Source organism: Neltuma alba, unplaced genomic scaffold (assembly GCF_004799145.2).
Source record: "Neltuma alba isolate B1F8T4 unplaced genomic scaffold, ASM479914v2 tig00005690_pilon, whole genome shotgun sequence".
Classification (NCBI taxonomy): domain Eukaryota; kingdom Viridiplantae; phylum Streptophyta; class Magnoliopsida; order Fabales; family Fabaceae; genus Neltuma; species Neltuma alba.
This window is the reverse complement of record NW_021634201.1, coordinates 1,610-19,342: the sequence shown is the minus strand read 5'-3', so window position 1 is coordinate 19,342 and position 17,733 is coordinate 1,610. Positions and strand designations below refer to the sequence as shown.

Below are 17,733 nucleotides of genomic sequence, written 5' to 3'. Positions count from 1 at the left end.
TTTTCTTAAGCTAATCAAATTAGTTAAATAGATCTTATATTAAGGATCGGAAGAGTACGAAATTTAAATCAAGACAATGATGATTTTGGTCATTTGTGATGGATTTCATCATAACTTCATCTTTCTTGTAATGTTGTTATTGGTTCCATTTGGACATGCAAGTGGTTATATCACTTTTTTTCGTTCTTTCTTTGTTTTTTTTTTTTGCCAATAAACATTATGTTACGTATGCGACTGATATAAACAAATATTATAGGACATATTCGGACATATATGATAATAGATGGACAACGTTGTTGAAGTTACCTTGGATAAATGTATAAATTTACCTATAAAATATTTTGCCATGCCACTTAACTTTATAAAATTTTCTCAAATTTAAAAGTGCCTACCAGGTTTTCAAATAGTGCAAAAATACGGTAGTCATTACATTAATTAATATTAATCATTTGGCAAACACTTCCCATATGCATTGCATAAGTTTTTGTTTCCAATAACTTATCCACCATTACGAGATCTGTTGCGCGACAATGCATGTCGGTGGGAGAATGCCAGTATCAGATGGGAGGGAAAACATGGTTCGCCAACAATTTACAAGAGTCAAATCAAAATCATGATTTTTTTTTTTTTGAAAAAATTTAAACACTCTTATGTATGCCAAAGTCAATTATGAACTGTGCTCAAAATTTAACATTCCTATATATGTGAAAATTATGAATCTATCTAGAATTATTTTATAACTTATTAAACACCCCGACACATATCAAAATTAACTAACTTTTTTTGTGAATTACTGATTTTTTATTATTAATTTTTGAGCCAAGCAAAGGTCAAGCACTTTAATTTTTTTTAGTAAGCACTATCCTCTTATTAAAGGCAATTATCCTCGAGATATTGTCAAATGCTAAACGTAAATACCTCTTTCAATAAGGATTTGAATTTTAGTTTCTTCTCCTAAATCTAATGATTTTTTGTTTTTTTGGTCAAACTCGACTTAACCACTTTATGATGGGAGGATTTGACGATTTGCTGACGTTCGCTTTCAACCCGAAAAATACAAGCCCGATCCACAACCCACACCGTATCGAATCCAACACCCTGAGGCATCGTGCGGCCTTTTTTCCTCTTCTTTCCCGAAATCCCACCACCTCATCCCATCTGAGGCCGGCAGCAACCACCGGAGGCCACGGGAGAAATGCACCCGTGACGACCACACTACTGCAACGGTCGACCACCTCTCGGGAATATCGTGAGCATCAGTGAACAGCCTTAGCCTTCGCTATCACCATAGCCATCTCATATGCCTTCAAGGTAATTTCCACTCTGTTCGTAAACATTATCTAGAATTTCTTTGGTTGATTTGAGGTTTGAGAGTTTTTCAAGTTTTGTGGCATCCGTCGTGGGTATGTCGGAGTTATGAGTGTTCCAGAAACGTTCTTTCTACAATATATTGAAAAAATTTTGTTTCTTACCACTTTGAATTAGCCATGTAATGTGATGTAATAAATTCTATGACGCGCAGTGATGCCTGATTCCATCTTGTTGCGGAGAAGAAAATCATTAGGCGAATTAGTAGTTTTCTGTTCTTGAAATGGCAGTGTATTTCGATTGGCTTTAATAATGTGTAGCTGCTGACTCTGGAACTGGAAGATATCGCTCACCCTTATGTGCCTGTTTGATAAATTTTCAGTTTGAATATTTTTGAAAAATATTTTGAGTATATTTTAGAGAGTTATCATTTATCAATTAATTTTCAGTGATTTCTAAGAGTTAATTTGAGAAATTAATTTGGAACATTAATTGGGGGATTTTAGTGTGAATATCATAACTCTAAATCAAAATAGAAATAGTTTAGTTTAAGATATAAATAAGTAATAAAAGGTAGTTCTGAAGCAAAAGAAAAATATAAAAGTTATTAGTATTTTATTTTCTTTCTTTCTTTTATTTTTATTAAGAAAAAATCTTAAAAACATGACTGTTGAATTTTAAAATTTCAAATCATTATCAATCACTACATTTTTTTTAAAAAAATGACTACACTAAAAAAATAAATAATAATACATTTTAATAATAATTACTGATTTAAAATTTTTGAAATTCAAGAGTGATTTGTTTTAAAAAAAATTTTTAATCAATCTTTTTTCTTTGACCTTTGGCATGGGTGACGTCATTTTCTTTAGCAGGGGAGAATTGGGAGCCAGAGATCAGACGCACCGTTTGGAAGAGGGAGTTTTGAATTCCACAGCCAGGGACGCAGCGTTTTGGACGGGGACCGAAGGAGGTTTTGAGGCGGGAGCGACTGTTTAGGGAGGCGGAGACGGCTGGGGATTTGGAGTGGGCTTGCCGTTAAAGAGCGGGAACGGAGGAGAAGGACACTGTGGGAGGTGACTGTTCTTGATCATCTTCTTCTCTGCTGCGGATCGACTGGTACAGCGGAGGAGATCGGCAAGACTGTTCATCCTCTTCTTCCTTGGTTTTGTACGAGTCTTCTTCTCTGCTGCGGATCGACTGGTACAGCGGAGGAGATCGGCAAGACTGTTCATCCTCTTCTTCCTTGGTTTTGTACGAGCTTAGCTGGAGGCTAAATCTGGTTCATCTATCGTTGTCTTCTTCTTCTCTGGACCTGAGGAGAAACGCCGACTGGTTCTAGCAGGAAGAGAAGGATCGTAGAACTGGAACGGAGCTACCAGAGGACGTGATCGAGATATTGGTTGCGGCTAGGGAAGGAAGAGACCGTTGCTGGAGACTTGGGTTCTTATTCAGTTTACAATCATTCCGCTTTCATCATTCCGTTATTCAGATTTTTCATTCCACTGGTAACATTCTTCTTCCATTCCATTATGTCATCTTGTTTCGGAATTACTGTTGCTGAATTGGAATTGCCTAAAGTCATGTGTAGCTAATTTTGTTTTGCAACCTAGAGTACTATGAAGTTGTTTGTGATTTAGAGATTATTCCCACTGTTTAGTTATGCTTAATTTTTAATGTAGTTTACCCAATCTTGTATTTAGTTTTAACTTGCTCAGTGCTTGGCCACCATTGAGCTTGTTTTGGGAATTTAGGATTGCACTTGACAAAGGGAGTCTTAAATAGACCGTGGGATTAAGTAATGTGGGATTGAATTTGATCTAATTTGCATTTAGGATAGACATATACCTAGAGGCTCCGCATGATCAAATTAGAGTGAAATTGGATTAAATTGGCCTTATATAATTGTGTGAGAGATTACATAATTAATTGAGGTAGAGTTATAATTGGACTGACAGGAACTTTTAACTACTAATATTCTTGATCAACTAGTTAAGTTTAAGTATAATTAATTTAGCGGGATAAAATCTAAGGATCAATAATGGATTAGTAACTCTAGGTTGTTCTTTTTCTCTTTTGCAATTGTTAATCGGTAACCCTTGCTTTGTTTAATTTAAATTTTATTTCACTTAATTAAAATTCAATCTTGATCTTCTCAACTTAAACAAAAAAGGGTTTTTATTGCCTAATTACTGATTAACTGAGTTTTCAGTGGGATCAACCTTGATTTGCCACTATCTATTTTTTACAGCCCGTACACTTGTGGTGCCTCTTAATATTTGGGATTGACCTTGACTCTAGAAGATATCGCTCAACCTTTACCTGTTTGCTAAGATCACTTTAAATGTAAATATGTACCTGTTTGCTTACTTCAATGCTTGATGATTATGATATTAACATTTACGTGGTTGTTATATGATTTATGCTTTTATTTGGAAGGCTCCTAGTTAGATATCGCTTGTTCTAAAATGCATAAACCTAATTTTAGGTGAGAAAAGGAAGAGGAAGAACAGGAAGCTGACAAAAGCAAAATGGTGGTCTCTAGTATCAACCCCCACAATAAGGAGATAGCCATCAGGAGGAGGATTGCTAGCATGTAATCTCTTACAGTCTTTTCCTTACTTGCTTGCTTCACATTGTGTGAATATGATGGAAAAATTCAATCTAATCATATATTATCCGGTATAATTACTATGATAAGCTGATTGATGTTTTATAAACGGGACGTAAACTTTATTGAAGCTATGACCTCCATGAGTAAGATCACGTGGAGAGTGTTTTGAATTACATTTACATGATTACATGGGCATTTCTGCTATCATAATTCTCGATAGACTGACTGGGTTTTGAACTAGGATTTCCTAATGAAACATTAGACATTGAATTGGTTACAATAGGCACAGGGAATTCAAAGGTGATGAGGTTCTATCCTCTTTCTAGCATTGCAATATTAGAGACCCTTTCATCTTCTTAGCTTATGTAATTGGTTATGAGAGGGCAGATTGTTTCTTTTGGTTTCTTGCTTCGTCTTTTTTTTTTTCATCTTTCCTTTCCTTTTCCATATTGGTGGGTGAATTTCTGGAGCAGCTTTTTGGGTGGACAGCAGAAGTCTCAAAGTTCTGACGGCTTCATTAATGTTTTCTTACAAAACCATTGGAACTTATGAGGATTTGCTAAAGTAGATGGAAGAGTATTACAGGGATGGCGAGCTCAATGCTCGGCTAAATTTCACTTTCATGAGTCTAATGCTGGGAAGGATCAACTATGGGGATGGATTTCAAGCTAATTTAGTTGTCCTTTGGGATTTGGATGTTTATAAAGAAAGGAGGCCTAAACTCTTTCAAGCAGAAACAAGAAGCGTAATTACTTATGAAGATTCCAGTTATTGAGGGGGAAACTTTTGTATTAATCGTCCTTTGGGATTTGGATGTTGCAACCTAGCAATCCAACCCCTATTTGCGCTCAAACCGTTCAGCTTTAATGAATAAGAACAAGAATGAATGAGAATCACGGAATCATTAAGCTCAAACTTTTCACTGAAGGCTTGTCTAACTGGTTGGATAGTTGGAGTGGACTCCCTTTTCTTTTGGTAATAATGTCACTCGTATTTAGACATGCTTTTCCAGTATCACTTTCATTGAATCCAGACAAGGGCGACAGATAAATTAGGAAAGACCATACTAGATTTTTTGGTCTGCTATGTAGACTTATAGCCATTGAAATGAAGGTGGTTTAATTATCAATATGTGGCACATTCGTCGTTATCCGGTGATTTTTGCCTTATGTCATGGAACAAGTTGCATGGATAGGTGATCAGGATTTACAATTCAACTTGGGGCTTTGGTTGAAATAAGGTGGTTAAATTCGTGTTAGGGTTAAGTCTTCTGGTATTTGGTGTAATTGATTGGAGAGGAACTTCTTGAATGGCATCTTGTGGAGTCTGCATTCAGTGTGAGATAGGGTAGCTTGTGTTCTTTTCATGGCATTTCTTTCAGATCTGCATAAATATAGGAGAGCTTTTGCTCTTCTCTTATTCTTTTAGTTTTTTTTTTTTTTTTTAGGTGAACATCTTTTACTACTTGCTTGTGATACTCTTTTTATATAATAGAGCTCTTTTTATAATCCAGAGCAAATCCTTTTGTGGCTATCTTGCATTTTCTATTTTGTAGGCATTGATGTATTCAACTTATGCAATGTTCTTTCCTTAGTCCTTACATTGAATTCTTATTTTATCCTAAAGAGAAAACCTTGGTTTCATTGATATTTTATGTAATGCTTTCAATACCTGTTTGCTTGTGAAGCAGTTTTAATTTTACTTTTTAGGGAAACTTGTAAAGCATTGTTAATAGATATAATAAAACTTCACACATTAACGAATGGCTGGTTTATTTTTCTGCTGAAGGCTTTAATGACTTCATGAAATGTTTAAGATTCTGTCACTCTGTTAAATGAGTGGTCAAAGAGGACCAGAGTAACTGGCATAACTGGAGAAGCTTGTGGCTTTCTGGGGAGGATCTTAACATCGATTGACACTTCTTTCGTAACTGAGGAGATATAAAATATTAGGAATTTTGGTTTTTTACTGTACTTCTAACACATTTGCCTTCAACACAAACATTGTTATCTTTTTTTTCTTTTTTGTTTTTTTTGTTTTTGGTTGGGGGGGTTTGTTTCAGTACTCGTGTAACGTTTCAGTTCGCAGTACATGGGTTCATTAATATTGATTTCATTGTCAGTATCCATTTCTGCTTCACCATTTCAACCTATGCCTACTTATAGCCGGCAGACTTAGACAAGCGTGTAATTAACTGCTAAATTTTATAGATTTAATAAGCGTGAAGATGATTTCCCATCTTTGAGAGAGTACAATGATTACTTGGAGGAAGTAGAGGACATGAGTAAGTTTCTATCGTTGCTTTAGTGGGTGTATTGCATAATGAAGTTGTGCTTTATTTTTAATTTTAATGTTTTTTTCAACTATTGCAGCATTTAACTTGATTGAAGGAATAAATGTTGCTGCTATTGAAGCAAAAATTGCCAAATACCAGGAAGAAAATGCTGAACAGATAATGATAAATCGTGCCCGGAAGGTACTGCTGTCAATGGCCTATTCTTTGCTTCATTCCCTACCCTATCTGCTCCCTTAATATGTTTCTGGTTTGCATAATTATGTGAATCTGTCTCTGGGATACGACCTTGCTTATTAAGTATGTTCTGTGCTTACAGTCGCTAAATTTCTTAATGTATATGAAACAGGCAGAAGAATTAGCTGCTGCTCTGGCAGCTAGCAAGGGACAGCCTGCACAAACTGATAATGATGGGGTGAGCATTTCATTGCCATTCTTATAATTGATTGCAATTCTTTTTGTCATGATTTGTGGTTGAACTTGAATGAGCTTGCTTGATTATTTGAGACAGGTTATTCAGTATTTGTAATAGGGTATTAGATCTATAAGCTTGTACTGAATGCTAGAATTTGACTCTTCTAAAGCTATAAAAGTGAGTAATCATTGATGCAAAACGGAGCAATTATTATTAACCCGAAACTTTGATGATTGTCAAATGACAAAATCCTTGGTTTATTGCCACATCCTTATATCTTGGATGTTTCTTGCCATATTCCTGTAAGAGTATCATTCCCTGTTTATGTGCTTCATAGGTTTTCACAAATAAAAAAGAAACTACTAAACCATTGAATTTGTCATCAACAACTGTCCAATCTGCTTCCCTATGAAAAGATCTAGAGGAAGATCAAGGACACATGAATTACAAAGTGGAGTCTCATGATGAATGATTTATTTAAAACCTTGGTTGTTGATCCTCATTATTATTGTTGTGAGATTATCCAGCCTGCTTGGCTCAGTGAAGACATGTATGCATGCCAAAAGGATATTCTTTCTTATGCTAGAATTTGGGATGCATAAAAGTAACTCTTCTTTCTGATACAGGGTGCAAACCAAACCTCTCAAGCAGGATTTGGTGTTCCGCAGGGGCAATACGCACCCACCTTTGCCGGACAGCCAAGGCCCACCGGCATGGGCCCACAACCTGTGCCACTTGGAGGGGGTGACATGCTGGGCTATGCTGGCGATGATGAAGAAGCCATGAGACTACGAGCTGAGAGAGGTGCGAGGGCTGGAGGATGGAGTGTGGAAATTAGCAGGAAGAGAGCGCTTGAAGAAGCCTTTGGAAGCATATGGGTTTGTTAACAGATTTCTGCCTTGTGCGATATGTGAATGACATCTAAATCGTTTCTACGCTCGAAGGGCATGCAAATTTCAGCCTCAAATAGGCTATTCACTTGGATCTTATGTTGTAAATGGGGTACTTTGTAAGATTACAGCAAGTTCTTTTTTATTCGATTTGAAGATTACTGCAATTCTGTTTGTTCTTCTCAAGGTTTGATACCTGGCGACAAAAAAGAAAGAGATTCTTAGATGCAATATTTGATAATAAGTAGACAAATCATTATTGATAATTAGATATATCTATGGAAACAAATGAGGCCGATTTTCCTAATTTAATCTATACATTCCTATACGTTTATTTATGTAATTGATTTTGTTTATTAATTTTTGATAAGTTTATTATGTTTTTCGTTTTAAAGAAATCTATTGAAGATGGGGACATTGAATATTTTTTTTTAATAGATTTAACGGTTGATAGTTATTCACATGTTAAAGGATCCAAGATATTTACGTGCGCATAATCTTTTAGATATGGATTATTTTTAATTAACAAGATTGTAATTTATTGGTTCTTAGTTAGAAAAATATTATGCATGTTTTCAAATCAAACCATATTTTTGGTATTCATATACCTCGGCATACTGATTAAACCTTCCTATGTCTCTCGTATATAACAGAATGAAACTGTATTTTATTCCTTGTTTAGAGCAAGGATGTATAATTGTATTATTTATGGGAAAAATCGTTTTGTAAGTATCTATATTTTTTTAATTTTTAATTTAGTACTTATATATATTTTTCATAATTAAATATTTTAATTTCGTTCAATAAAATTGAAGTACTTAATCAAGAAGAAAAAGACATAGATGCTATTTAAAAATTAAGACATAGATGTCTACCAAATAGTTTTGGAAAAATTACACACAGGTCCTAAAGAGTAAAATTTATTCATCTAAGGTTCCAAAAAAAATGTCAAAATTAATAGAAGGCCTCAAGAGACCTTAGAGTATTATATTGTAATTGTAAAGTAACATCACTATCCCTTCTAATTTAAGGTTCTCTATTCACAGTTTTCTCTGCCAATGCGATTGACAACTTCAATGACGAGTATTAACAACCCAACAGGAAGCTATTGACAACATAGCAGTATCCACTGACAACTGGTTTTATAGGATAGCATAACCTTTACATAAAAGTAAATTATAACCAAATAGTATAATATACTAACTTTAATGCCAAAATGGGAAGCTATTTTAAGGCATTAATAACTTTAACTAAACTCAATAGAATTATAGCAGAATTTCATTGCAAAAAGCCATTGACAATCTCAAGGGCGAGTATTAACAACTCAAGGAGAACTGTTGACAATATAGGCAGTGTCTACTAACAATTGACTTTATAGAATAACATAACCTCCACATAAGAGCAAATTATAACCAAATAGTATAATATAACAACTTTAACTCTAAAATGAAAAGCTGTTGAAAGACATGTTCAACTTTAACTAAATCCAATAGGATTCTAGTAGAATTTTATTAGAGAGATCTATTAACAATCTCAACAACAAGTATCAACAACTTAATGGGATGCTGTTGACAACTTAGGTAGTGTTCAATGACAGCTAACTTTATGGGATAACATAACCTCTATATAACATCAAATTATAACCAAATAGTATAATATAACAACTTTAATACAAAAACGGGAAGCAATTTCAAGGCATTAACAACTTTAACTAAACTCAAAAGGATTATAGCAGAATTTCATTGCAAAGATGCATTGACAACCTCAATAATGAGTATTAACAACCCAATGAGAGCTGTTGACAACCTAGGTAATGTCTGCTGACAATTGACTTTATAGAATAACATAACTTCTACATAAAATCAAATTATAGCCAAATAGTATAATATAACAACTTTACTACTGAAATCATTTGTATGAAAACTTCATAGCAATATTGTACTTATATAGTGTTTGCCGAAGGGCCACAGCAGACATTACCAAATTAGTATTGACGTCATTTGTGAACCACATGGCAATGATGGTGGGTCTTCACCCAACACATTGAGCGGATATATAGACAATGCATCTAAACCTTTGAATAAGTCTTCCATACTGTATAACAAGACAAATCATAGGGTTATTAATGACAACCTTTGACCACTGAAATGATAACCTAAGCAAAACAATTGACAATAGACAATACTGTTTCAAAATCAAAATAAATAAATTCTACTTACGCATGTTGTTCTTCTATTGGACCATCCCTTGTCGTTTATGAATTTTTATCTATAACGTCCACAAATGTACACTCATAATAGGTTATTGTGAATTTTATAACCATCCTATTGCTTTCTTTTTACGCCATTAAAGCTAAAGCCATGATTTTCGGAAGGAAAAAAAAGAATCCCAACATTCTTTATGGGTATATAAGTTAGGGATGTTTAAAGCCGGTTTGTCTCGGCTGGCCCATCTCGATCTCAACTATATTGGGACTGGACGGGCCAATTTCGAAAGCTTTCGAGACAGGATAAACTGGGATGAGACAAAAGTTAGGATGGGGAATTGAGGATGGGACAGGACATGGGATGGGGTCATCTTGTAACATCCTAGATTTTATGCCTAAGAATATCAGAATTAGCCTGAAATAGATAGGCTATTAGATCCTTTTTGGTAGGAGTTTTAGAAGTTTCTTGGAAGGGCGAGAGTATTCTTAGGGACCAAACTGTAAAGTAAGAATTTTCTGAAACCACAAGACAAGTAAGCTAAAGACTGATGAAATCTCAAGGGCTCGAGTATGGGAATGGGAGATGATTAAGGACCAAAGGTTGTGCTAGGAACCTCAGTGAGATGATTCTTAAGACTAAACATGAACAAGGACTTAATCGTAAATTCAGAAAGTTTCAGGTCGGAAAGGGTAGCGATAGAAACTATGCCCGAAAATTTTCAAAAATTTCAAAAAAATAGGAAGTGAAGTTTTGAGGCCCATATGGGATTGAAAATGACGAAAATGCCTCTGAAGCAAATTGTTGAAATTCCTAAGGTTTTGACTAATTATAAATATTAGCCAAAATTGAATTATTTAAAATACGAGAAGGCTTGAGATAATTAGATAATTGGAGGTAAATGGAGAATAAATATTTGAGGAATTATCATATATTTTAAAAATAATTTCGTTCCCAGAAGGCAAAGAGGTTGGCTTTAAGAGAATTTAAAATCTATTTATACACTATTGAGAAAAAGTCAAAATAAACCATATATGGGTTGACTTTTGACCTGAGAAATATTAGAGAAATTCTCCATGATGAAAAGGTATGATTATGGTTTTTGTTGTAGGCTATGCTTTCCTACTTCTTTCTAAGCTAGGCTATGGAATTTGTTGAGTTTGGATGATATGAGGGGACATACAGATCGGCTAGAATCAAGCACTGAATGGATGGTTGATTTATGTAGGACTTTAAAAGAACATGTCTATTACAACTCCAGCCATGAAGACATCACAAGGTTGATCAATCTCTTGACACCGTCGAGTATTCTCATGAGAATACAATGATGCAAGAAAGCTCACATAAAAAGAAATAAACTCAATTCTCATTCATTTAAGTCTGAATTCAATTACAAAAAACTTAGCTTATATATAGGCAACCATAGAACATTCTAGAATCAATATCTTAAGATATAAATGCTAGGAATAATGCTCCATTAATGATTATTTGACTATAGGAGGCACCATTTATTACATAGAAATAAAAAGAAATAACTTAAACTTCAAGAACAAGTATGCTAATTGAAAATAGGAAACTAAATCAAGACATGATCTTCTGGAACAATTCTTAACCAAAAAAAAAAACAAATTTAAATCATAATTAATTTATAATGATGCTTTCTTGATCCTTCTTGAAGGTCACTTATGATCCTTGTCCAAGACACATGCTTGTAACATGGTATTTTAAATGAATTCTTCAATCTGAACTGCATATGTGCCTTGTATATCATCTTGTTAGGCTTCTAGCAATGTGATCACTATTTTTGGACTCTTTTTAGGCTCACTAAAATGTGCTTGCTCCAAATAAATGGGCTCCAACCTTTTTAGCTCTTTTATTACACAATTCAGAGCCTCCTTCGTAGATTTCGTCCTTGTTCTTGTCATTAGGCCTCCAATGCCTTGCAATGGATCTTTTGGAATGTTAGACTTCTTTCCATACCTTTAGGCTCCTTGCTCTTCCTTTGAGGGTTGATCTTGATCACAACATGCTCCTCCATCATTAGAGAGGATAAAAACCTATAATGAGATACTGTCCAAATCTAAATTAGTAGAGGAAGGAGTTGATTGAAGTTAAATTAAGGATTAAAGACTAGGAACAAGAATCAAGTGGTTTTTTTAATGAAAATTGAATGAATCCAACTTCCCCTAACTTTGTGTGAATTTTGGTTAGACCTAGGTTTTTTTATAGCCGATGCTTATTCCCTAGATACCATTATTCCTTCTTCTCCAGGAAAAGAAGTTAACAACCCGTAGGCCTTCTACCTCCACGCAGCATTGCTTCATCAAGCTTTCGCCTATTGCCAAACTCAATAGAATTTGATCAATCCTTTTTTCTGTTGTTAAGGTAAAGAACTGAACCAAGAATTCTCTTTCTTTATCATCAATCAAATCACTGTTCGAGACCCAAGATTCTCTTTTATCATCAATCCAATCACCATTCACGTTTTTTCTTTTTCTTATCAAGGAATAGATCGCTTAGCAGATTCTTTACTTTCAACGCGGTCATTTTATTTCATAATAGTAACAAAGATAATAACGAATAGAAAAAAATAAATTGCCTGATCGTGTATCAACAGCCAATCTTTGGTAGAAGAGAAGGTCCGATCAGAACAATTATTTATTTCTATTTCAGGATACCTGATCTCTTTGAATGACCAATTTTTCTCAATCTTTATGACTTGCTCCTACGGAACCGAGGTAAAAAAAGATTGATAAATAGAACCATCTGATTTGATTCGTTCTCAATAGCCACGAGATGATCATCTTAGGGTGATCTTTTTGTCGACGGATGCTCCTACTACACTCGTAGTCTCTAAAGGATGAGAACTAACTATGTAGCATCTGCATCGAGAATACAAGGTTTTTTTTTATGAAAATTGAATGAATCCAACTTCCCCTAACTTTGTGTGAATTTCGGTTAGACCTAGGTTTTTTTATTAGTGTTGGATTTTGATGATTTTGATGCTTTTAATGTGTTTAGAATAAAAAATTGTGTGGATTAAAGGTAAGAAAACAAGTTTGGAAGCACTGGAATTATAAATAGAATTTTGAGCCCCAAGACCTATGTTTCAGCCTGATCAATTTGAGTAGGAGGGAGATTTTTTTTTATTATTTTGAGCTTAAAAATAAATTCTACATGCAAAATTATAAAGGAATAGTATGTGGAATTAATTTTAAAAATATTAAAAATCAAGCTTAAAAATTAAAAGTCAGTGTGGTTTAAAGAAAGCAAAGTGTTGATGTAAATTGTGATCATGGCTCTAATAAATGAATGTCACTGTGTACTATATTTAGGGTCATGAGACATTATAGAAGAGGAATGTAAAGGTTAAACAAGCAACCTAAATGGTTGGAGACAAAGGGAGCAAAGAGAAATCTTAAAGACTCAAGATAGTGAATTTACCCTTATTGTGTGTTGATGTTGCTTGATGATGATTTATAATATAAAAGACTAAATGTTACTCTGTTTCTTGTTTATTCCATGGCTATGTGTGAATGAAGCATTGAGCATCCAAGCGTGTCATTTTATAAGCTTAAAGCATGGAAGCATGATACCAAGCATGTCATACACTTAGCATTTTCCTTGCACACATATGACTAATGTTTGCTACTGGGATTTTCCTAAATCTCATCCTCCCTTAACTAATCATAATAGGTAATAATGTGCAAAAGAGGAACACAAGAGGTGGCATCAAGAAAGAAGAGAAGATTGAAAAGAAAAGGGTAATGACTAATGTATTTTTTTCCCTCTTGGTTCGTGTATGTATTTACGAGAATGTCATTAATGTCATGTGTTGATAGATGTTGTAATTGTTTCAATTTGATGTAAGAAAGGGTTATAAGCTAAGTCTTGACAGTCATATTTTTTTATTTTTAATCATATTGTAATTATTAAATGTTAAAAATACAAAATTTTTAAGGCATGTGTAATATAAAATGTTTATATTTGTGGCTTTTAACACATATATAGTTGAATAGTTATATGTATTTAGAGCTTTTTATAGTTCTTGATCATTTTTGAAGCAGTAAAAATGAATTTTAGAGTTATTATGTTATAGATTATTATTTGTTTGGGTTTTTGTTTAAAAGGCTAAGCGCAAAGAACTAAAAAAAAAAAAAAAAACCAAAATCTATTGTAATAAGCCTAATCACAATGCAAAAGAATGTTGGGGGAAAAAAAAGAAAAAGGAAGAACATGATGTCCTGGTCCCGTCTCATCTTGACTAGGACCGGGACAGAATGGGATGCAGGATAGATTTCCTATCCTATTCCTGTTCACTGGAATTGGCCTATAGTGTCCTGGTCCAATCTTGTCCCGTGAACAGCCCTAAGATAAGTGTTTGGGTGGGAATTGTCAAAGTCAAAGTTATGTGGATTAGCAGTAGGGAAATAATAGTTGGATAAATTGATTTATAATTATAATTTTAAGAATATATTTGGTTATAATTGACTTATAAAATTGGTTTTGGATATAATTAAAAAGTCAATACCATGATTTTGCTTAAATTAAATCAAGAACTTCTAACAAAGTAAAAATAAAATATAATTAAGATAGAATGTAAATTTTAGGATAAAATTAAAAGACCATATGTTTGTTTTTATTAAAAGGTTGTAACAAATTCGATTAAAATAGGTAGTTTATTGTCTAGTTATAATTAATGCTACCTCTGATCCTAAAAATAAGAGCCAGTTGATTAATTTGAGTAGATTAAGAAAATAAGTGAAGTTAGTTATTTGTAATAAATACATATTGTCTTTCCTAAAATATCCTTGCTAATCAAGTTTATTGGTTAGAATTAACATTATTAGAACACTACTACAATGAAGACTTTTTACTTCTGTTTTGGATGACTTTTTACTTCTGTTTTGGGGGGGACATGAAAAGAAGGGACATGAAAAGTACCCCAATTTTTACTTCTGTTTTGAACAGAGGAGAATAATGGTATTCTTTATGTCTATTTTGAATAGAAGCTAAAAATCACTTTTTACCTTCTTTTAAAACAAACATAAATTTACTTATGTTATTTCCTAAAACAGACGTGAATGTGCTCTTTTTTTTTTAAAAAAATTCACTTCCTAAATACCACTTCCCATACAGCCACAATAGTCATAATAGCCACTTTCTAGCAAGTTGAAATAGTCTAAACCAGTCAATATTTTCAGCCAAGACATATCAAGATCATAATTTCATCAATATATTGACACATTAACTAACTAGTCAAAAAGAAGAACAAATTGCAAAAGTCAAAATTGATAACCTATTATCTCTAAACATAAACTTGATTAATCCCTTCTCTAAACATAAACTTGATTAATCCCTAAACCACCATTCTTAGAGTAGTTGCTGTGCCAAAAGGTCTCGGATAAAGTCAATATCATCAACAGTATATGAGCAGTCATTATCAAAAATCTGTAAATTGAAAAATCAACAAATTTAAACATATGAATAAAATAAAATAAGTAACAATTTAATTTAAAAGTTCAACAACTATTACAAAACTAAAATTATATTTACTTACCTCATCAAATTTTACAATACATCAACTCTCAATAATTTCAAACACGTAACGGATAATGTAATATATGCACTTTGTTGACCCTCGTTGCTTAGCACATTGCAAATCACAAGGAAATGATAATCCAAATTCATATATAAAATAACTGCCATCAATGAAAGAATTTCAATTCAAAGTACTTACGTTGGGATAGACCCAAGTTGTTGCACCATTTTTGCCAGAACGCTTCCCACCGGTTATATAATAAGTCTTTAAAGCCTTATAAGCAAATGAAAGCACAAGTTAAACAATTTATAGTGAAAACGAAAGTATTGATGTACATTAAGGCACTTAGGTGTTGAAAACGCCCCTCATCTCAGGGCTTGGATCACGACCCAAGGGATCAAACCAGTAGATGACATTGTCGATGGGGCAAGGAACACACAAACTCCAATAATGACTACATCATAGAGCAAGATTTATACATTATTGGATATCATAATAATTCCTATCAATTTAAATATGTATAAATAAATATGATTAAGCTACGTGCCCTTCAATAATTGGTGCCAAATAACAAGGTAATTTAGCGTCTCCAATCGTATTGCCCATATATCTCATTCTCTTATCTAGTGGGTTGTACTTCTTTTGGACACTGTAGGGCATAAACATCCATACAAATTTCTCTTCTCCATTGATGACATGCATTTGTTATGGAATAAGCTATCATTGAATTGAAATAAGGTAATTATCAGTAACTATGTGCAAAGTAAGAAATTAGAAGTTTAAGTTAGAAATGAAAAAAGTAAATCTACATGATTGCTAATTGAACCCATGCTATGTCCAACTCCTTCATAGATAAGAACTCCCTAATATCTTTGTTGTCAAGTCCAAAGACATATGATTTTTCTTCACCCACAATCCCTGCAGGCATCTTTATGTTGACCTTGTTAATTGTTTTATATTCCTCATATAATTGTGCCAAGCAGGGGTATCGATTAACATCTTTTTCGTCCTAATGAAACATCAAATAAACATAATAAGTATTATAAGTATTATGTTAAAAAAATTCATACAATATAGCATGACATTTTCTTACCATCATAGGTATTATCTCCTCATCAACAAGCTGTCTAGGCCAGAGAATGAAAGTTCCTATTGCCTGACCTAATTTCACAACTTCAATAGTCAGGAATGGCACACTCGCACCTGCTTCTCCCTCTTGAACAGCTGTAACTATAATGCTTACTTGGTCCTTTGAATTTGTTGGTGATGGATGGTGCTCCCTTGATTGTAGAGGAGAGCATCAGCAACAACACACATCCTTGGGACCTCTAAACAAAGACAACAAGGTTGTCCAACGTCTGGCATGGGACTACTAGGATCATGCCCTCCTAATGCCCTCGATGGATTACAACTGTCTTTAGTGCTAGGAAAGGCGGGGGAATCCTAAATGAGAGAAATGCAAGTATTAAATTAAATAAGAGAAACGTTGGGAAAACTCAATATCAATTTAAGTGAAATTGATTACAAACCTGAGGTGTGCATTGTTGTTGAACTGTCCCAATTTGCATGCTAGAGACCATAGATTTCATCTCATTACAAAGCTCAACCATAAGCTCTTGTCAAAGTGACTGGTGTAGCTGGGCCTTAATCTTGACCTCAAGCTAGGATTGGAGCTCGTCACGAACTTGGTCTCAAAGTTTAGCCATCATCTCATCAATGGGTTGACTTCGTAGAGAAGCTCGTGAAGTTTGTCCAAAATATTGGGTAAGACCAATTGTCCTCCCTTCTCCTCTAAAATCTTTGGGGTGATCAGGCTTCCCAATCACTATCGCTAAAATGTCCATCTTTCCATTTGGACTAAATAAACCTTTGCTACTTTGCTCTTCAAGTACCTCCTATAACATTTTAAGTATGATAGAAAATTAATGACAAAATATAAGGAATATTACGATAAGTTAAAGTTATTTGAATTATACAACTTATAAGTTTTTTAGCAATCCTAGCAACTATTGGATTAATACATTGACCCTTCTTCATCCTTGCTTCCTTTCATTTTCTATGACATGGAGGAGGAGGTGAGGCCTGAACAAAGATACTAGGATCAGATTTTGCAGCTTCCTGCATCGCCTTCAAATCATTTTGCATGATCTTCTCCTCTAACATCTTGTAACCTCCACGAGATAAATAGTGTGGATATAAATTTTTAGCTTGCCTTTCTTTATTCATAGCACTTAATTCCTGTGGAAAAGAAAATAAAGTAAATTGATTAAGTGAAGTAAATTAAATCAAAATTAAATGTTTTATAAGGCAACGTACCTGAAATTTAGGATCATGTCGTGATGCCACAAACCTCCTCTAATCATCTGGATCAAGGAAGGAGTATTTTTTGCACGACCATCTTTCTTGGGTACTCGCACATACTAGCTCGTGAGTGTGTGCTTGACATCTTTCTAGTGTTGATGAACTG

The 17,733-nt window shown here is 33.9% G+C and overlaps 1 protein-coding gene across 1 annotated transcript; it reads left to right on the top strand.

Annotated features, from left to right (window-relative positions):
* The first annotated feature begins 1,237 nt into the window (after positions 1–1,237).
* On the top strand, positions 1,238–7,795 carry LOC114748386 (uncharacterized). Its single transcript, XM_028936766.1, has 8 exons — positions 1,238–1,311; positions 2,184–2,427; positions 2,512–2,816; positions 3,797–3,904; positions 6,133–6,206; positions 6,295–6,398; positions 6,565–6,630; positions 7,257–7,795. The coding sequence occupies exons 4-8, from the start codon at positions 3,840–3,842 to the stop codon at positions 7,515–7,517; spliced, it is 570 nt and encodes a 189-aa protein (XP_028792599.1). The 5' UTR covers positions 1,238–1,311; positions 2,184–2,427; positions 2,512–2,816; positions 3,797–3,839; the 3' UTR covers positions 7,518–7,795.
* Positions 7,796–17,733: the final 9,938 nt, after the last annotated feature.